General features: G+C 44.7%; 1 protein-coding gene across 23 annotated transcripts in view; it reads right to left on the bottom strand.

The window, feature by feature from the left end:
* The window catches only part of Hdac9 (histone deacetylase 9), an 834213-nt gene that overhangs the window by 13752 nt on the left and 798707 nt on the right, over positions 1-21754 (bottom strand). For all 23 annotated transcript variants that reach the window (XM_075948414.1, XM_075948435.1, XM_075948434.1 and 20 more), the window contains one exon: positions 11050-11197. In XM_075948414.1, the coding sequence (XP_075804529.1) occupies positions 11050-11197 (148 nt within the window). The remainder of the gene's footprint in view (positions 1-11049; positions 11198-21754) is intronic.

Genomic DNA, 21754 nt, shown 5'->3' with positions numbered 1-21754 from the left:
ACATGGGCATAGGGAGCATGCACAACCCAGAGCAACAGTAAACATCGTGGCAGCTGATGATGATGTGTCTGCTGTCACTTGGTCCCTGAGGGCAGGCTGGTGGGTGAGAATGTCTGAATGCTAACAACCATAGAAAGAGAAAACAAGATATTCCATGACAAAGTCATATTTAAACACTATCTACCCACAAATCCAGTCCTATAGAAGGTAGTATGGGAAGATTCTATCCAATGGAGGTTAACTACACCCATGTGGACACAGGAAATAATAATCTCACACCAACAACACCAGAAGAAGGGACATAGGTGTGCATACACCTATACACAACATACACCCATACACAACAACCACCACCACCAACATAATAACAGGAATTATCGGTCATTAGCCATTAATCAATCTCTCTCTCTCTCTCTCTCTCTCTCTCTCTCTCTCTCTCTCTCTCTTTCTCTCTCTCCCTCTCCCCACCTCTCTGTCTCTCTCTCTCTCTCTCTCTCTCTCTCTCTGTCTCTCTCTCTCTCTCTCTCTCTCTCTCTCTCTCTCACACACACACACACACACACACACACACACACACACACCACCACCACCAACAACATAACAGGAATTAAAGATCACTGGCCATTAATCTCTCTCTCTTACACACACACAAAACACACAACACCACCAACTAAGAGGAATTAGCAATCATGAGTCATTGATATTTTTCAATATCAATGGACTCAATTCCCCAATAAGAGATATAAACTCACAGAATGCATTCGACAACAAGATCCACCCTTTTGCTGTATACAAGAAGCACACCTCACATAAAATATAGCATTACCTCAAAGTAAAGGGTTAGAAATAGATTTTCCAAGCAAATGGACCCAAGAAGAAAGCTGGTGTGGTCATTCTATATCTAACAAAACAGTCTTCAAATCAGAGTTAAACAGAAGAGATGGGGGAAAACATTTCATATTCATCAAAGGAAAAATCACCAAGATGGTGTCTCAATTCTGAAGACCTATACCCCAGACACAAGAGAACCCATATTTATAAGAGAAACATTACTAAAGCTTAAATTACACATAAGCACTCACATATTAATAGTGGGAAACTTCAACATCCCCCACTTCTCAGTGGAAAGGTCATCCAGACAAAAACTAAACCGAGAGGTAATGCAGCTGACAGACGTGATGACTCAAATGTAGCTAACAGATATCTACAGACATAAACTCAAACACGAAAGGACTTTCTCAGAGCCTCACAGAACTTTCCCCCAAACTGGCCACATATTTGGCCACAAAGGAAGTCTCAACATGCACAAGAAAATAAACCCTTGTATCCCACCAGACCAACATGGATTAAAGCTGGATTTCAACAACAACAGAAAGCCTGAAGAATAATGAAAACTGAACAGTTCTCTACTGAAAGACTACTGGGTCAAGGTAGAAATAAAGAAAAAATAAAGACTTCCTAGAATTTAATGAAAATGCATGCACAACATACCAAAACTTATGGGGCACAATGAAAGAAGGGCTAAGAGCAAAGGTCATAGCACTAAGTGCCTTCATAAAGAAATTACAGAGATCTCATACTAGTAACTTAACAGTGTATCTGAAAGCTCTAGAATAAAAAGAAGCAAACACATCCAAGAAGACTAGATAGCAGGAAATAAAGTGAGGGCCTAAATCAATAACACAGAAACACAGAACAATACAAAGAATCAATGAAATGAAAAGTTTGTCCTTTGAGAAAAATCAACAAAATAGAATAACTAATTCCAAACTAATTAAAAGGTAGAGGGAAAATATCCAAATTAACAAAATTAGTATTTAAAAAGGGGATATAACAACAGACACTGAAGAAATCCAAAGAATCATTAGATCATACTTCAAAAACTTGTACTCTACAAAGTTGGAAAAAGAAGTGAACAATTTTCTTGCTAGATCCTACTTACCAAACAGGAGGAGCATTGCCAAATTCTTTTTGAGGCCATAGTCATCCTGATACCAAACCACACAAAGACTCAATAAAGAAAGAGAATTACAGATCAATTTCTCTCATGAACATTGATGCAAGAACACTCAATAAAATGCTTGAAAACTGAATCTAAGAACACACCCAAAAGATCAATGTGATCAAGTTAGCTTCATCCCAGAGATGCAGGGATGTTTCAACAGATGAAAATCTGTCAATGTGATCCACCATATAAACAAACTAAAAGAAAAAAAATGATCATCTCATTAGATGTTTAAAAAACCTCTGACAAAATTCAACATCCCTTCATGATAAAAGTTTTGGAAAGATGGGGGATATAAGGAACATATCTAAACAGACAGACAGCCAACATCAAATTAAATGGAGAGAAACTTAAAGCAATTCCACTAAAATCAGGGGCAGGAAAGGGCTGTCTACTTTTTTTTAATATTTATTTATTTATTTATTTAATATACAATATTCTGTCTGCGTGTATGCCTGAAGGCCAGAAGAGGGCACCAGACCTCATTACAGATGGTTGTAAGCCACCATGTGGTTGCTTGGAATTGAACTCAGGACCTTTGGAAGAGCAGGCAAGCTCTTAACCTCTGAGCCATCTCTCCAGCCCTGTCTACTTTATATCTATTCAACATAGTACTTGAAGTTGAAGCTAGAGCAATAAGACAAAAGAAGATCAAGGGGAATACTAGAAAGGAAGAAGTCAAAGTGTCATTGTTTACAGATGATCTGATAGTATACTTAACTGACCCCAAAAATTCTACCAAGAAACTCCTACATCTGATAAACATATTCAGTGAAGAGATTGAATATAAGATTAACTAAACTGAGTGGTGATGGGACATGCCTTTAATCCCTGCCCTTGGGAGGCAGGGGCTAGCAGATTTCTGTGAGTTCAAGGCCAGCCTCATTTACGGAGCGAGTTCAAGGACAGCTAGGGTGGTTACACAGAGAAAACCTATCTTGAAAAACCTAAAAGGAAAAAAAAAGTAAATAAAAAAAGAATCATTAGCTCCCCTATGCACAAATGACAAATTGGCTGAGAAAGAAATCATGGAAGCGGCACCCTTCACAATAGCCACAAATAATATAAAATATTTTGGGTTGACTATAGCCAAGCAAGTAAAGAGTTGTATAAAAAGAACTTAAATTCCTTGTAGAAAGAAACTGAAGGAGATATGAGAAGATGGATCTCCCAAGCTCACAGATCTTTAGGCTCAGCATAGTAAAAATGGCCACCCTACTGAAAGCAATCTACAGATTCAACACAGTCCCCACTAAAATCCCAACACAATGTTTTACAGACCTTGAAAGAACAGTACCCAACTTCATATGGAAAACAACAACAACAACAAAAAAACAAACCCAGGACAGCTAAAACAATCCTGTACAATAAAAGAACTCCTGGAGGTATGATCATGGTGTCTCTTCACAGAGACCCTAACTAAGATGGTGGATATTATCTGTAAAGTAAAGGATAATCATGCTACAATCCACAGACCTAGAGAGGCTAAGGAACAAGGAGAGCCCAAGAGGGAAGTGTACCAATCTCTCTGGCAAGAGTAAATAGAACTGCTACTGCAGGTGGACTGGAGGCTGACGGGGTCAGGAACACAAGGGATCAGGTGAAGCAGGGATGGAGGGAGAGCGTACAGGAAGAGGCAACTGGAATTGGGGAGCTTCTCAGGGCTGAGGCAGAAAAACTAGCGCAATGGAAATGCCCAGGAATGTATGAGGGTGATCCTAGCTAAGACTCCTAAAAATGGGGGATACAGAGTCTGAATCAGTCACCTCCTGTCACCACACAAGACTCCTAGTGGAGAGACTGGAACACCAAACCAGCCACAAAATCTTTGACCTCCAGTTTGTCCTGCTTGCAAGATCTGCTGGGGTATAGGTGGCACAGAAATAGGGAGAGTGGCCAATCAATGACTGGTCCTGCTTGAGACCCATGCTACCAGAGGAGGCCCATTCCAGACACTGCCTGGGGACCCAGGAATCAGAGGCTAGATAGCTCAGAGACCTAGGATAGCACCAAATATGACTGACAAAAAGTAGCCAAAGAAGTGATTGCTAACGATACTTCCTTATACTCATAGACCTAAGCCTGGCATAATCATCATCAGAGCAGTTTCACCTAACAAATGATGGAAGCAGATGCAGAGATCTACAGCAAACATTAGGAGGAGCTCAGGGAATCCTGTGGAAGATGGTGAGCAAGGATTTCAGGAGCCAGAGGAGTCAAGGACGCCACAAGAAAAGCCCCAGAATTGACTATCTTGGGCTCATGAGGATTCACAGAGACTGAGCTGACAATCCGTGAACCTGTATGGCTCTCACCTAGGCCCTCTGTATACATATTATATGTTATGGTGTGTAAATTGGTGTTCTTACGGAACTCCTAGAAGTGGGGGTGGGTGCTTTCTCTGACTCTTTTGCCTGCTTTGGGGCCCTTATCCTCACGCTGGGTTATCTTGTCCAACCTTAATATGAAGGGAGGAACCTAGTCTTACTCCAAATTGTTATGCCTTGTTTGTTTGATATCCCTGGAAGTTCTGCTCTTTTCTGAAGGGAAATGGAGGAAGAGAGGATCTGCAGTAGAGGGGAGGGTAGGGGGGCATAGAAGAGAGGAGGGAGGGGAAACAGTGGTCAGGTTGTAATATACGAGAGAATAAATAAACAATAAAATAAAATATATCCCCACACATACTGCAGAGGGAACCAAGAAAGAGAACAAGAAAGAAAACCACAAAGAGTTGTACATACTTGCAACTTATCTACTAAGGATGAGGGAGGTCCTTCTGTCCATGTGCAGCTTTCATTGGTTAATAAATAAAGAAACTGCCCTGGCCTGTTGATAGAGCAGAACATAGGTAGGCAGGGAAGATGGAACTGAATTCTGGGAGGAAAAAAGCAGAGTCATTGAGATGCCATGGATCTGCCACTAGAGTGAGACACGCTGCCAAAACTTAGCTGGTAAGCCACTGCCATGTGGTGATGCACAGATTAATAGAGATGGATTAAATTAAGATGTAAGAATTAACCAATAAGAAACTAGAGCTAATGGGCCAAGCAGTGATTTAATTAATACAGTTTTCTGCGTGGTTATTTCAGGGCTAAGCTAGCCAGGCAGCTGGGACAAAAGCCCTCTCCTTGCAACAGTCTACCACACAAAACTCCTCAGTTCTGTGGAGGCTGGAGGAGTTCACACAGATTTTCTGTTTTAAAAGGTATGCGTGTGTGTGTGTGTGTGTGTGTATGTGTGTGCGCGCGCCCGTCGGTGTAAAGGTCAAGACAACTTGCTTGAGTCAGGTTTCTTAGTGTTGTGGGTGTGGAGGCCTCGTCAGGTGCAGCCACAGGGACCGCTGGTCCGTCCTGCCGGCTTCTCACACATCTCGTCAGGTGCAGCCACAGGGACCGCTGGTCCGTCCTGCCGGCTTCTCACACATCTCGTCAGGTGCAGCCACAGGGACCGCTGGTCCGTCCTGCCGGCTTCTCACACACCTCGTCAGGTGCAGCCACAGGGACCGCTGGTCCGTCCTGCCGGCTTCTCTCACATCTCCTGGCAGTGCCCATCACCCAGTCCTACCTCACTTCCCTCCTTCCTTGTATTGTCTTTATTGTGAATTTTACAATACAGCGAAGCTCTACTCTCTCAGCTAATACAACTTATCATCTTTATCATCTAGATTACCCTACTGCTCTTAAAAAGCAATGAGGTAGAAAGTGGGACAGGGACTGACTTTGGGTGTGAGGAGAAAGGGAGACATCGAGTCATGGAGATACAGTTTGTGTTCTGCAAGATAAAGTTCAGGAAATGGATGCAAGTCTATGTTTCCTCCGTTCACATAGCACACTTTCCTCCTTTCCTGCACAGCACACTTGAAAACCATTAACTTGGTAAATTTTACTTTCAACATAAAGAAATCAAAATCATAGCAGTTTTATTCATATTAGTCCAATACTGGAAGCAAGCCAAGCACCAATCCACAGGTAAGTGGATAAACAAATTAGGATACGTCAATATGCTTGGTCTAACGAGCAATTACACATGAGCGGACCACTGACTGTGAGAGACGTGGGCAGATGTCAAAAATACCATGCTTAGTGGAGTGAGAGAAGCCAGGTTACCAACCAGTATGTAGCACACAATTCCACTGAAATAAAATTTAGGAATAAGCCGATGAACGGGTGGTGTAAAAAGGTGTTCCGCGTCTGGTGGGACTGGTGTTGGCTGGGAAAGCAGATCAGGACTTTGTGGAGTGGCAGACATGTTCCCCACCAGTCTCGCTGTGGGTGTGGCTTCCATCAGAGGGGTGCCAGCAAATAGCACCCACCATACAGGCAATTACCACAGGAAACATGTATTTTAGTCAAAAACTAATTACGTCAGGTTGTTGTCGGAACCTAAAGCAGAGCTCATAGAGAAGGGAGGGTTACAGATGAAACGTGGACTTCGGAGAGGGTAAAATCACACAGAAGGTGGTCTCTGTGGAGATGGAGGGCACTGGGAACTTTCAGCAAAGTATGACAGGGTTTGTTCTTACAGCTGGCATTTTTTGTTTGTTTTTGTTTCTTTGTTTGCTTTTGGTTTTGGTTTTTTGAGACAGAGTTCCTTTTCTCTGTGTAGTCCTGGCTATTCTGGAACTCACTCCGTAGACGAGGCTGACCTCGAACTCAGAGATCCACCTGCCTCTTCCTTCTGAGTGCTGGGATTAAAAGCACGTGCTACAATTGCCTGGCTACAGTTTTTTTTTTAAAAAAAAAACAGTTTCCTGGTTGCTGAATAGAAAAAGGATCAGAAAAGAGGCTTGGGAATAAGGAAAGTACTAGAAATATTTGGCTGAGAGATTGAAGAAGGTTGAAGTATTGAAGTATTGGTTGTACATATGTAGAAAAAAATAAAACCCTGAGTTATCGCCTCTATCTTGAATGTCACTCACGCAGGCTTTTTACCACAGAATTCTTGCTTGATTTCTGTTAGAAGGACTGCTTAAGAGTGTTTTTCTTCCAAATTACTCTTTTCTTTATTTATGAAATTACATATATACCTATATATAAAATAGTTGTATGCTTTTTGAGGTGGGTTAGCCAGCTACACAGTTTGTAATAAAGTCAATTAAGTGGTTACTACTAAGTGGTTATGCGGTGTTGATCTCCTGGTGTTTAACCAAGCATAGTAGAACACACAGATGTGGAGGTATTGTCTCTGTATCCTTGAAGTCACTGGATCACAAACAACTGATTAGGGGAAGAACAAGAAGAGCAAACGGAGGAGGAATAAACATGAAGGGAAGAGTCAGACCCCACGCTCCTGGGGGTTTCCTAGAAAACAGGTGTGCTCTTTAATCTGAGTCAGCCGCCCTCTCCTAGAGCTGTCTCTTCCTTAAGTGGTGAGGATCAGAATGAGCAGAAAGAAGAGAGGGGACACTAAGCTCTTGATGCACCCCAGTCTCCTCAGAGTTCTATCTGATCCTGTTTCCTTTCAATAAATTAAATACTGTTTTATGAAGGATGTAGACTGGGCCCTGTAGTACCCACTGAATGGACCAGGTCAGATTTCACCCCTGCTCTGAGTTTGTATTATATACTAAAAACACACAACGTAGACGTTCCAAGAGGACGGGGACGGAAGGACATGTGCACAGACCTTTCCTGTTTCCACGAAGAAGCTTCTAGATGTGAGTCAGCTTTCTAGCTGATGCTTGCTTGACACTGAGAGGAAATGAAAGTGAGATGCGTTTCAGAACATTTGCCTGCTGATAAACTGGTGCAGCGCAGAGAGACTCGGAAAGTGAGATGCGTTTCAGAACATTTGCCTGCTGATAAACTGGTGCAGCGCAGAGAGACTCCGGACAATGGCACGACCCGTGCGGTGTCCATCGCCAGCAGCCACAGAGACGGACTCCCATTGTCCAGGAAATCTGAACAATCGTGTTTCTTTGTGTGTTAGATATGAACATGCATTGAGAAGGCCTATGCTTTTCTATAAGTCGCCATATTCAGAAAAACAATACCAGTGTTCTTCTGCTCTGTGGATAAGCTGTTCAAAATGAAGGCCGAGATGTCAGCGAGTTCTCTGCTAATGGCACCTTATCTTCACAGGAAGACAGCTACTCCACAAACTCCGAGCCTCCAAAGCAAATATTCCCCCAGGCTTCAAAGATTATACAAAGGCTTGAAGCTACCTCTTTCATGAGAAAAGTTACCCAAAGTCGAAAATTAACTGATTAAGGACATAAGAGATGTACTCAGATAATCAAACACGATGCGCCCGTCTGTCGACAGCTCAGACTGATATGTGAACATTAATTTTTCACTTTCATTTCCAGCCGGGAAAGGAAAAGGCCTCCTCCAAGAAGTCTGGAGTGCCAATGTGCTCCTAATCCTTTGTAGCTGGCTGTCCTGAAGTCACTGGGGGCCGACCGACCTTCCTTTCTTCTAAGAGGAAATTGAAGCCTGTTACCAACTCTCCCAGAGGCACACCACTACACGCACACTCCAGATCTTACAGGCATGCTGCCCTACCAAACAACAGAGAAACAAACGCTGCAACCTGTTCCTAACAATCTGCTGCATATACCAAGCCTACACTCTTGTTTTTCTTTGATTCCCTCACGTGGGCATGCTCTGGGATTTGTTTCCCACTTTCTGCCGATCCACCCATCATTCCCTTCCCATTTAAGTCTTTTGTCACTGAAAAATGACACATGATTGCTGTGTATTTGGGAATGTTCCACAGCATGAGCTCCCACTGGCCCGTCTTTCCTCAGTACTGTGTCCTACAAGGCCCATCAGTGTGGTCATAAAGATGAAATGGCTGTCACCCCTCCCCCATTCAAGAAAACGAACAGAAAACACTTAAAATGGTTCTTAGCCAGGAGCATTTTATCCCTTATTCACTAGTGGTAAATGAGTCAGATATGAGTTGGCCAAGAAAAGGGCTGCCTTACCCAGAATCCGAGTACAAAATGAGTCATCTCCCTCCAAACACCAATATATCCTCCAAAATAACTGGCAAGAATTTCCTATAAAAAGAATTTGCCTTTGCTCTTTCCATCCATTTAACTCTCTGATTTTTTTCTATTTTTTCAATTTCCTGTGTGATTACAATATTGCATTCACAACAAAGGCCCAGGGGCCTTCCCTTTATTTTTGCCTGCTGAGCAGGGGGATGATTCCAATTGCAAACCCTGGGTCAATCTCCCGTGTTCTCTCCACCCCCTCCCCGCCCCCACCCATGTCCCCATTATCCCATTCAAGAAGTCATACACAGTTTAACTGAAACACAGGATCTGGTTCCAGGAGAATTGTTTTCTGTCCTTTTGTTGAGGGAAATAAAAAACCACAGAAGATAGTTCAAGTCAAACCATTCTTTTCTCTCGATAATAAAATAATCACAGTTGGTATAATCTGTCTGAAAAGGATAAACAGACAAGAAACCTGGCTTCCGCTCTGCCTTTCTGTTCACCAGGACTCAGCATTCATGTGCCCTACATGTCCTCAGTGGAAGGGCAGAGTCAAGGGGAACCGAAACCGGGTTCATTCTTACAGATTCTCAGGAGCCAAACACAAGATTTACCACAGAATACGTAGATGTGCTTGCAGAGGTAGCGCCTGCCAAAGCGCCGAGATTTTTTATATTTCTTGGGGTTCACAACTTCTCATGTTATTGTTAATCACTGGAAGTGCTGCAATTTCATGGCCAGAGTTACTTAGAATTAACTTCGCCCAGCGTGGAATTCACCGCACTTTGCTGTGTTAAATGTATTCTGAAGAAAAGCCTTGCTCTTTTCAATCCCACACTAACAGATGTTAGCTTCCTTGGTTTTACAGCCCTCAGATGACAACTAACTGGTTTTGGCCTTGGGAATCACTGCAACACCTCTGGATTATGAACCTGGTTCAGTTCTGAGCTGGGGACAGCGGGGGGGGGGGGCTAGTTCACATAATATCAAAGATGTAAAACACATTTCCCCCTCTCTCCAGGTACTGCGGGGAAATGCCTTCTACTTCAGCATCACACAAGGGATCTCCCCATTGGTAATCTTCTCCTCAGCTGGTTACAGCAAGAGAAAACATAGGCAGAAAGATTAAATCTCTTGTTTAGTATATCAACTGTTTGGACGCAAACAAGATGTTAAATCCATTAAACCGGGAGCATCCAGCTAAGGCAAGAAAGCCAGAACGGCTCACATTCATGTGTTTGGGAGGTGGCAGGCTCTGATGTTACTGATGCAGGGAGCTGGAGCTCCTTCTCATAAGCAAGCCCCAGAGTTATGCCTGACATAAGCCCAGAGACAAGATGTGACCTTGCAGCCAGCTGTGGAAAGCACCAGTCCGGCTGGTCACAGTGGACTGTAAAGAAATATTGAGGGTAGCATCCTCGTCAGGATGAGGGAATGGACAGGACAATGTACAAGCTGAGAATGGTTCCTTAAAGAGTAAGAAGGCAACCCCACTCCCCACCCCAGTCTGGGTACATATGAAGACAAATTGAGAAATTCTCCTCATGGAATATAGAATAGAGTCAGCCTCATTTCTCCTAGACTTCACACACACCCCTGTCTCCTTGGCAAGCACCTTCGATCTTTACACACATAGACCCAAGGAGACCCATGTATGTATACAATCCCTGGCCCCTGACCAGCATCCCACACAGCTTCACCTTCCTGTGTTCCATTTCTTATATTAGAAATTACGAATGATGAGAAGAAGAAAGAACGTCTGGGAAAACAGAGATAAGGAGGGGAAGACATGAAGTCCCCAAGCAGCCCTTTCCAGGGTGACCTGCACTAAATTGCCCAGCGAGGAGTGGTTTATCTCACCATCTATCTCACGCTCTCTTTCTCTGTGAGTTGTGTGCTCCAGCTCTGTTTTTCCCAGGAAGAATGAAATAGTTGAGTTCTTCACAGCCTAGAGTATATACTCTGCCATCTGTGGCTTTGGAGAAAACAGCTGGAGAAAGTAGAAGACGTAGGCGAAGAAGAAGCAGGAAGAAAGTTCCAGAATGCCAGCAATGAGTCTGGACATTCCTGGCCACATGATCCCCCCATGCTAGGTCCATACCTGCCATCTTCCTGAGCGAATGGCTGTTCCACATCGACCGTCAGAGAGGCTAGTGCAGACACGGTCTCCGACTCCTCTTGCAGCTGAGAACCAGGCAAAGCACAGCCCCTTGCAACAGCCACCATCTTGATCGACTTCCAGTACTTGCCTAGAAAAATCCACATGTTTTGCAGGAGTTTTAGATCAATAGTAATCACAGTATGATCACAGGTTCAAGTCTTTTTGCTATGCAGTTGTAATTTGGTTTCTGAACTGCCGTAATTAAGTCCTTTTGGGGGGACGCTAAGGATGCCAAGTTGTGAAGTACTCATGGTCCCAAGCCAAGATCTCAGCCTTGCTTGGAAAGCAATAAAGCAAGGAGTAATCTACGGTCTAATAGACTTGCTCACAGACTGACAGATGTCCCTACAACTAAATAAGCAAACTCTAAGCATCACGCCCTTTCGAAACCCTCAAGAGACCCGGGAGGTAGAAGTCTCCTGGAGAAAAATGAATGAAACAGCAATCTTAAAAGTCACTACTTGAACCATTACCTTACTTTTTAAAAAAAATAAAGTTGGAACACCAAAGGAAAAGAAAACCCAGAGATGCCAGCATGAATTGAATGGCACCTTTGCCAGAACAATCAGGTTTGTTAGTCCTGGATGTTCTTTCGTTCTCAACCTCAGGGTGTGTACTAGAGCAATAATTGATTTAAAACTTTAATATATACGCTGGCTGATGTTGGAATTCGTCCATATGCCATATTGATCTTTCTTCTTGTCTCTCTCTCTTCCTTTCTCTTTTCCTCTTCCTTTTTTCTTTTTTGGCACAGAAGAAGAAATGGAGGGAAGTGGGTCATTTCTTTTAGAAGTTCCAGTGGACAAATGTTCCAGGGCAGAGGCAAAGGCACACAGTCACTAAGACTCATTTTATTTTATTTTTTTTATATTTTTTAGTTGTTAAGGGTTGAGTGGTCTCAAACACTCAGTCGAAACTGTCCACTTTCAAACTCTGCGCACTGACCAACAAGAAAGGAACTTGGCATGCCAAGGGTTTACTTATTTTAAAACAAGAAGGTATTGTTTGAGAGCAGAAGATAGATCCATACTGAACTGCAAAGTAAGATCACAGCCCTGGGTCCGGTTCTGCTTTCAGCCATTTTTACCTTGTGTGTAAGTCTTACTGGGATCTTGTCCTTCCCAGTTCTAATTTATGAAAGGAGGATCAGTCTCCATCCACTCTCTGCATCAACACGACCTTCAGATGTAGGTGCCCACTACTGCTACCCTTACAGTTACCACAATTCTGGCCATAGTCTAGGAACTCAAACCTTTCAAATCTTACCAAACAAGTTCAACAATGGACTCACAAGCTTTTATTTTTTTTTTTTTGGAAAATAATGCTGCACCAGATTTTCTTAACCTCACTAAAGAAAGGGATGACCCTGTTGAGAAGTTCTGTTAGCTGGTGACATCAGTCCTGCAAGGTAAAAACCTCAGAGCTCTCAGGAGTAGAGAAATAGCAGAGCTACCTGTGGTGATGGCAACATAAGGGTAAGTTAAGAGGGGCAAAAATGGTACTTGAGAAACAAGCAGAAGGCGACTGAACTAAAATGGAAGGAGGCACAATGCCAAGCGTTCGTGGCAGAGGAAGCAAGATGTTGCAGGGATCTGATAACTCTGTGGCTTATTGAGGACCATCAGCTGGGAGACACAAGAATGACAGAGGGTGAGGTGAGTGAGGCGGTTTGGTAGGCAGGGACTAGCTGGCACGTAGTCTTGAACCTGAGACAGAGAACTCAGTTTTCTTTTTTAAAAAGGTTGCTCTGGAGAAACGAAGAAGGGCAGATAGAGGGCTGGTAAGAGTGGAACAGGAAGATCAGTTTCATATCTCATCAACCTAGAGGTGGAAAGGGTACCTATCTGAAGGCAATGAGGTTTAGGGTGTAAGACTGAGGAGACACAGTCAGGGGCTTAGGACAGGGTATGTCTGAGCACATTCTTCAGCATCTCTCTATCTTTCAACTGTGAACGTTATCCCTGATGGACAGATCCGCTCTAAGTCTTAAACTTTTCTATATAACAGTGTCATTATCGTCTGACCCAAGTCAGGAAATACATAGGCCCCCGCCAACTAGACAGATCTGCATGGGGCCTCAGGAGCTATCACTACTGAGCCTTGTTTTGGTACTCGATGTCCAGGAAGCTAGTGCCACACTCTCCCTTGCAGACGGTCTGGCATATCTACAGCCTCAAGAAGAGCGCTCTTGGCCATAAAGGAAACAGACGCATTTACATCCACTAGACGATGAGGACAGACAACACAAGTTATCGGCAGCAGCCGTTGAGAACCACTGACAATGGCGGCCCTTCCAGTGTCACTACATGTATGTGAGTAGCAGAAAAGCCGTAAATCGGCGAAGCTTTTTAAAAGATATTTTAGCATGTATAAAATACACTGCAAAGTTAAGATTAAAGTTTGACTTTATACATGACTTACTGATTTAAGCAAAGTCTATCAAAACAAAGGAACAGTCAACACTAGTAAAACACAGATAGGCCACTATCTGTCTTCATAAAGGAGAAAACTTTAACTGGAGGCAGGTACAACCCAGACGGTGAACTATAGAGTCAGCTCAAACCCTGTAATTTATGGAATATTTTCACATGATGTGTGGAGTTTTTTCTTTTCAGAAACAGATGTGCAAAAAAAATCATATCTAATGGCTTGGGAGTAGTAACATCATTAGCACACGCGAGAAATGATCCAAGATTTGCTATTGGAGTTTTCAGGGACTGCTGTTCATAAAGTAAAATATCAGTAGCTTGCCACTCTTGGGTGCTCGCTCCTACGGCAATAAAACTGGAAGAGGAGAGGGGTTTTCAGCTCAAACTGGGAGAACACCGTCCTCTTCTGTCATGTTCCTTATCCTCATCCATTTCTCCCACTACGTAAATCTTCGCACTTTTCAGCACGCTTTAAAGGAAAAGGACGACTTAGCCTTCACCATTCTGCAGTTTTGTTTTTCCTGGCCAAGGAAAGTGAAGAACGAATCGACAATAAAGCACAAAGTGGATGGTGGAATGCGGCCAGGCCAGAGCAGGCCGGTCAGAGCGGGCGTGAGTGTGGACAGTGTGCTTGGGTCAGAGCGGGTGTGAGTGTGGACAGTGTGCTCGGGTCAGAGTGGGCGTGAGTGTGGACAGTGTGGGTGTGAGTGTGGACAGTGTGCTCGGGTCAGAGCGGGCGTGAGTGTGGACAGTGTGGGTGTGAGTGTGGACAGTGTGCTCGGGTCAGAGCGGGCGTGAGTGTGGACAGTGTGGGTGTGAGTGTGGACAGTGTGCTCGGGTCAGAGCGGGCGTGAGTGTGGACAGTGTGGGTGTGAGTGTGGACAGTGTGCTCGGGTCAGAGCGGGCGTGAGTGTGGACAGTGTGGGTGTGAGTGTGGACAGTGTGGGTGTGAGTGTGGACAGTGTGGGTGTGAGTGTGGACAGTGTGCTCGGGTCAGAGCAGGCGTGAGTGTGGACAGTGTGGGTGTGAGTGTGGACAGTGTGCTCGGGTCAGAGCGGGCGTGAGTGTGGACAGTGTGGGTGTGAGTGTGGACAGTGTGGGTGTGAGTGTGGACAGTGTGCTCGGGTCAGAGCAGGCGTGAGTGTGGACAGTGTGGGTGTGAGTGTGGACAGTGTGCTTGGGTCAGAGTGGGCATGAGTGTGGACAGTGTGCTCGGGTCAGAGCGGGTGTGAATGTGGACAGTGTGCTCGGGTCAGAGCGGGCGTGAGTGTGGACAGTGTGGGTGTGAGTGTGGACAGTGTGGGAGTGAGTGTGGACAGTGTGCTTGGGTCAGAGTGGGCATGAGTGTGGACAGTGTGCTCGGGTCAGAGCGGGTGTGAATGTGAACAGTGTGCTCGGGTCAGAGCGGGCGTGAGTGTGAACAGTGTGGGTGTGAGTGTGGACAGTGTGGGAGTGAGTGTGGACAGTGTGCTTGGGTCAGAGTGGGCATGAGTGTGGACAGTGTGCTCGGGTCAGAGCGGGTGTGAATGTGGACAGTGTGCTCGGGTCAGAGCGGGCGTGAGTGTGGACAGTGTGGGTGTGAGTGTGGACAGTGTGCTCGGGTCAGAGCGGGCGTGAGTGTGGACAGTGTGGGTGTGAGTGTGGACAGTGTGCTCGGGTCAGAGCGGGCGTGAGTGTGGACAGTGTGGGTGTGAGTGTGGACAGTGTGCTCGGGTCAGAGCGGGTGTGAGTGTGGACAGTGTGGGTGTGAGTGTGGACAGTGTGGGAGTGAGTGTGGACAGTGTGCTTGGGTCAGAGTGGGCATGAGTGTGGACAGTGTGCTCGGGTCAGAGCGGGTGTGAATGTGGACAGTGTGCTCGGGTCAGAGCGGGCGTGAGTGTGGACAGTGTGCCCAGGTCAGAGCGGGCGCCAGGGGGGCGCCTGGCAGGGACTGTCTGCTGGAGGAATGACCAATAAACAGGTAGCTTTGACATAAGGAGATTTGTGATGGAAATAATTCTCTGACCTTGAAGCTTCTCCTCCCGGAGCCCCAAGGTCACTTTGAGACTCCTGGGCCTGCCAAAGATCTCCCTTCCCCATCTCGTTAGGAACCTTGGAGTACTCATACTGAGATTTGTAGGTTTCACCTTTTTGCCGTTCGATGAGACCCTTCACCTTTCCACAGCATGCTCTTCTAGGTGGAAGGCTGCCTCTGACTCCAACCACAGCGACACTTGGGGCTTGTGATAGGCCCAGATCCTAACTTCGCCGTAAGTTAATATTTGTTAGAATCCGCTCATAGCTAAATGGAGAATTTTATGAGGACCCAAAATATTGCATAGGTATAAAAATAAAGATACTCTTAAAATTTGACGTATGAATTGAGTGGCCAGTTAGTGTTTCCCACAAACTGGTATAATTCTGCCTCCTACATGTGCAGTCTAGCATGGTGTGTGTACGGGCTGATGCAGTCCTGCATGGTATGTGTACGGGCTGATGCAGTCCAGCATGGTATGTGTACGGGCTGATGCAGTCCTGCATGGTATGTGTACGGGCTGATGCAGTCCTGCATGGTATGTGTACAGTCTGATGCAGTCCTGCATGGTATGTGTACGGGCTGATGCAGTCCTGCATGGTATGTGTACAGTCTGATGCAGTCCTGCATGGTATGTGTACGGGCTGATGCAGTCCTGCATGGTATGTGTACGGGCTGATGCAGTCCTGCATGGTATGTGTACAGTCTGATGCAGTCCTGCATGGTATGTGTATGGGCTGATGCAGTCCTGCATGGTATGTGTACGGGCTGATGCAGTCCTGCATGGTATGTGTACGGGCTGATGCAGTCCTGCATGGTATGTGTACGGGCTGATGCAGTCCTGCATCCATCTGTCTTGGGCAAGGGCAGGGTTGCCAGTGCTGGCTTGTCATTCACTTTTCATCCTTCCCGCACATCTGCTAAGATGATAACGGATGGTCATCTGTGGTCCAGGCTCCTCTTAATTCCTTTCTCATTCTTTATTTCTGAGTTTGTCTTTTGAAAAAAAGGAAAAGGAAAACCCAGGCAAGAGCTGGGTTATCATTTCACTGAAGTTTTATGTAGATCTAAGGGTGGATGGCCATTCTTCACTCTTTGCTGTTATGGTACCCTTCATATTTAACCCTAAAATGAATCTCTTGTCTTGCTTCTGCTGACCTTCCCTAGTGGTACGTGTCCCTATGGTTTGGATTTTATTCGTTTCTCTAAACAGGTTATTTGTTAATTTTTTTTATTACATTCATATTTTGTCGAACCCAATGTTCCTATGCACTGAAGACTTGAGTTAGGGATACTTGCCTCCTAAAAGAAGGTTCACTGGCCTCTTTTAGAACCCGAGTTAAATAACAAACAACTTCTCTAAGACCTCCCAAGCTCTGACTGTTGACAGATGCTAGACGTGTGTGCGCACGCCAGGCTCCGTCGTGAGCGTGCACACCTTCCTTGTCACATAGGTACCACTGCCCCCTGCTCTTTAGGACGCTTCAGCTTAGTTTTCTCCTCTCTCTGTTCTGTTTCTCCACATCTTAGTGACTTCAGTAATATATTAAAGTTTATTTTTTCGTACATATACTAAATCTCTTTGTTTTTAGGTGGGGCCTGTTGAAGCTTCTGTCCAGTTATAGCTGAAAGAGGAAGTTTGTGGGATTCTAATTTTACTTAGAAAATAGAGTGGAGACAGAGACACCTAGATTTAAAAAAATGGACTTTGATATCACAGTCCTACAGAAGAGCGAAATCTTAGGGTTTTGTTGTTGTTGTTTGTTTCCTATTGAGAAGACCTTCAGCAACATACCTGGCCTTGCGAGGTCTCAAGTGGTCATGGATGGTTCACATTGCAGAGGTGTGTGGGGACCAGACATAGCGTACGGAGATACAGAGCAAGTGCTCTTCCCCTTAAATCCAACCTTCTGGTCTGTTCTGCCTTAGCTAATGGGGTCCTGCTTGGTGACATCTTAGGAGATGCTCTCCTCCCCAGAGCACTCCCATTGGCAAAGAGGTTTCCGGCTCAGACGCATGCTTTACTTTCTTTGTTCTTTGGGTTTTCATTAGCTTGGATTGGTTAGTCGTGTGAAAGAAAACTTTTCCAACTGCAGATGCAGTGGGGAAAAAGCAAATCACCGAACCAAGTTAAATCTCTAAGCAGATGGAAGGATTTTTGCTTTTATTTAGGTGCATTTTAGAGCCGGGGCTCCTCCACGCGAGAGTCGGAGTCTTAGTGGTTCAAGAGAATGGCTAATTAGAAATTCCGAATTGGCTTTGAATGTGTCATCTGCACACATCTGATGTGGCTGAGGTGCAAGCGCGGGGGGGGGGGGGGGTGTGCTAATAATGGGAGAATGCCTAACGCGGCTTTTCTTCCCCGAAAGCTCTGCCTGGCCTGGGCCTGGAACATCAAGGCCTCTGTCTACAGCCAAGGGCTCTATGACAAATCACAGCTCACACCTGACAACAGGGCAGGGACTTGAAATTCTGCCAGCCCTTGCATTTTTTCCTGATTAGCGTTGTTCTACAAGTTTACAAGGGGCTCTAGAGCGGACTCAGAGCTCTGTGGATCCTTGGAATTTGGCACAGGGCTTCCAGACCTGACTACGGCTCAACCTCAATTAGTCTGGACAACTAAAATTCCAGTTTTTAAGTCAAATTGATTTTCCCCCTTAAGTATGTTACCTTCAAAACAGACAAATGGGGGAGAGACACAGAGACAGTGGGAGCGAGTTTACCCGTGAGCTGTCAAGACCACAGTGGCTGGGAGGGAGGACGCTGGAGTAGATGCGTTTCTGTGCTCGCTTCTCCCTGCTTGTTAGCTGTGTGGCAAGTCACCTGGTGTGCCTCAGCTTCCCTAAAGTGGCAATGAGGATAGCGAACTCACTTTATTGAGTTGTTGGGAAAGTTAAAACCGTTAGTTGGTCTTAGTAGGAGTCTGAGGTAGCACATGACAGACAATACTCCCTTATGAACTGGTGTTTGAACACTAGCTAACAGCTCACAGCATTTGTCTTGTATAGATCATTTCATTCAGTGGCCCTTTGCAACTTCCTTGTAGAACATGGATGCTGAGAACAAAGCTCACGTTTCTCCAACTCTCAAGACTCTCGGCAAAGCTTGTTCTGAAACTTTCTTCTTTCTTTCCAATTCCCCTTTCCTTCACTGCCTTCAATTTCATGAGGTAAATATTGCTGTTTTCCCATTTTCAAAATCAGAAAACCTAAAAATTGTTTGTCTTCTCCACGCCAACTAATTGACCTTATGCTAATTCTGTTTTGAAACTGAAGCAGCCCATAATCCTTGCATATCTCCTGATCCTGGTATAGGTACAATAATCTTGTAAGATTTATTTTTATTATTTTATGTGTAGGTGTGTGCATGTGTGTGTGTGTGTGTGTGTGTGTGTGTGTCTGTGTGCACAGATGAGCAAGGAGCCCAGACATATGGGATCCCCTAAAGTTACAGATGGTTTTGAGCCACCTGACACAGGTCCTGAAAACCAAAGCCAGGTCCTCTGGAAGATCAGCTCATGTTCTTGACTCCTGAGCCACCTGTCTACTGATCCTTCCAATGGAGGCCGGATGATGCCTCATTCTTGCTTGAAACCAAGCTATTCATTCTGGAAGTAAGCAGTCCCTTTCCAACGCTCTACCCTCTTACTCTTCTCCCCAGATCTCAGCAGGATAGAAAGAAGGAGAGAGCAAAAGAAAGACCAGCCAAACAAAAGAGTATGGGACAAAGACTCCGAGGGAAATTTGAGTTTGTGTAGGCGGGTGGGGGTGTGGTCAGGTCAACTCCAAGGTAATTTGCTGAGGGCACGTGGAAATGCAAAGAAAATGGAAATTTAGCTGCACGCATGGGCCTTGAGGTAAAATATTAAGCAGTTTCTCTCACATCAAGAGATATATGCAAATTCCTATTAGAAGAGGAACCATCTGGCTTTCCCCCTGGTCTGTCTGATGGAAATGCTTCCTCTCTGGTGGTGGAGGAAGCATGGCTTTGGAGGAATGGGGGAGGGTGGCTGGATGGGCATCGCACGTGAGTGAAGACAGTGGCTGCTACCTTTATAGCCAGTCTCATCTTAGCTTCAATGGCCGTTTTCAGTTATTACTCTCATATCTTCTGCGCTAAAAGACCTGGACAGTGCATGTTCTGACCATCCATTCTCGTGCAGGATCATCAGTGTTTATCTTGCTACTTGATTCCTATAGGAAATAGTGTATGAATAAAATCACTCAAAATAGCCTTCCTTCATCTTTGTTTAATTATCAACATCAGTGTTTTCTTCTAAGGATACTTTTCAGAGCTAGAGGTTGCCCCAGGATGAGAAGGAAAACAGGAGAGAGAGAAGCAGTGGGAACAGTGAATGGTCAGAGCCCTTCACTCAATAGCACACGTGCCACGGAGACAGCAATTGTAGCTAGGAGGAGCCGGTGTCAGACAAAGTCTGTTTTCATTCTGATTTTCCTAATGTGGAAGACTGCACTTGAGATTTGTTTTCCACGCGGGGCTCAAGTCCATTGTATATCATTCTCCTGTATACAAGACAACCATCTCCTTTTCAAATTGGCTTAAAAGTTGGGTCTACGCAGAGAACTGTATACACGCTTGTCGTCCCTGAACAATGCTCTACAAGTGTGCTTTAAAAACAATAGTAGCATCTTAGTTACTCTTCTGTTGTCGTGAGAAGACACCACGGCTGAGGCAACTCACAGAAAAAAGAGTTTATTTGGGGCTATGGTTTTAAAGGGTGAGTCCATGAGCATCACGACAAAGACCATGACAGCAGGCAGGGATGGCATTGGAGATGCAGCTGTGAGCTCACATCTCATCCACAAGAACCAGGCAGAGAGAACGAACTAACTGGGAATGGCATGAACTCTTGGAATGTTATAGCCTGTCCCCAGTGTCACCTCTTCCCACAAGGCCACACCTCTTAATCCTTCCCAAACATTTCCACTGACTAAAGGCCAAACATTCAAAGCACATGGGAGACATTCTCATGCAGACCAAAGCAACAAATCCTTGGGCATGAATATACTTTCTTGATCCTAAAATCAAAGGATACTATGATTATCACATAAAAGGTCTACAAAGTTGGTTGTCATTTATAAAGGGAATTTTCACTAAGAAATCAAATGAAGAGAAACCATGTCTATATACTTAAACTTCTCAAATTTGGGGGTTCGACACATGAAAATCCATATCATTTCTTTTATATGTTTTTAGAACTTAAAATTTTGCTCTTCCAATCTGAATCACTTTAATTTTATGGAAAACTCAGTTCACGGTTCTCCCAGCCTAGTCATGGGCCAGCGCTGGTATACGAAAAGCAGCCAGAAGAGCCTGCTTCCTACCCTGCTCTGCAGAAGCATGGGGAGCTCCAGGTTCACATGGATGCTCTGGGCTGGAAGCATGTGTTTTAGGACAGACTGCACACACATGAGGGTCCCTTATCCTGCTCTGGACTGGCTCTGCCCTGGCAACACTTGCTGGTGACTACGGCTGTGCAATCAAGTAACAGACTCAGGTCTGAAAATATTTCTTCCAAGATTAGCGGGGAAATGGCAGCACAAAAAAGTAGTTTTGTGTCTTCACAGAAGGACCAACTCCTCCTTGCGGGCTGTGAAGCAGGAGGAAACATGTCTACTGTGCTCTCATGCATTTTGGTCCTTCTTCTTCACTCCTCTGAAGCAAGGATGCTTGGCAGGTATAAATATATTAAGCTATCTAAGAAAAGGCAATCTAGCCAAACTAAAAAAGAAATGGGACAAGAAATTGCTAATCTATTTCAAATATTTGCAAAGCAGCTGTGCATGCCAGTCTTGGCACAGCGGTTTCAGCAATTAAGAGACAACAAGCAAAACTATCTGAAATGGTTTCTGCTGTGAAAGGCCATAAAGCTAAATGAGCACGCGTTACAGGGCTTCCTCTTTAAGAGCAAATACTACTCCTTTGCCTCTACATACCACATTTCTTTCTCCGTTCCTCCACCGATAGACAGTCAGGCTTTATTCTAAATAGTGCTGTGACGAACATGTCAATGCCAGTAATTGTAGATATTTTAGCAAATATTTCTGATGATATCTAAGAGTAAGATGATTAGAATAATATATGGTAATTTTACTTTCAACTTTTAAAGGAAAAAATCTTCAAAAAAATATATTGCTATCCATATACTCTCACTTCTTCCCAAAGACAGCTGACCCTTATA

This window comes from Microtus pennsylvanicus, chromosome 14 (genome assembly GCF_037038515.1).
Source record: "Microtus pennsylvanicus isolate mMicPen1 chromosome 14, mMicPen1.hap1, whole genome shotgun sequence".
Classification (NCBI taxonomy): Eukaryota; Metazoa; Chordata; class Mammalia; order Rodentia; family Cricetidae; genus Microtus; species Microtus pennsylvanicus.
The sequence above is the reverse complement of the archived record's forward strand: the minus strand, read 5'-3'. Positions and strand labels throughout refer to the sequence as shown.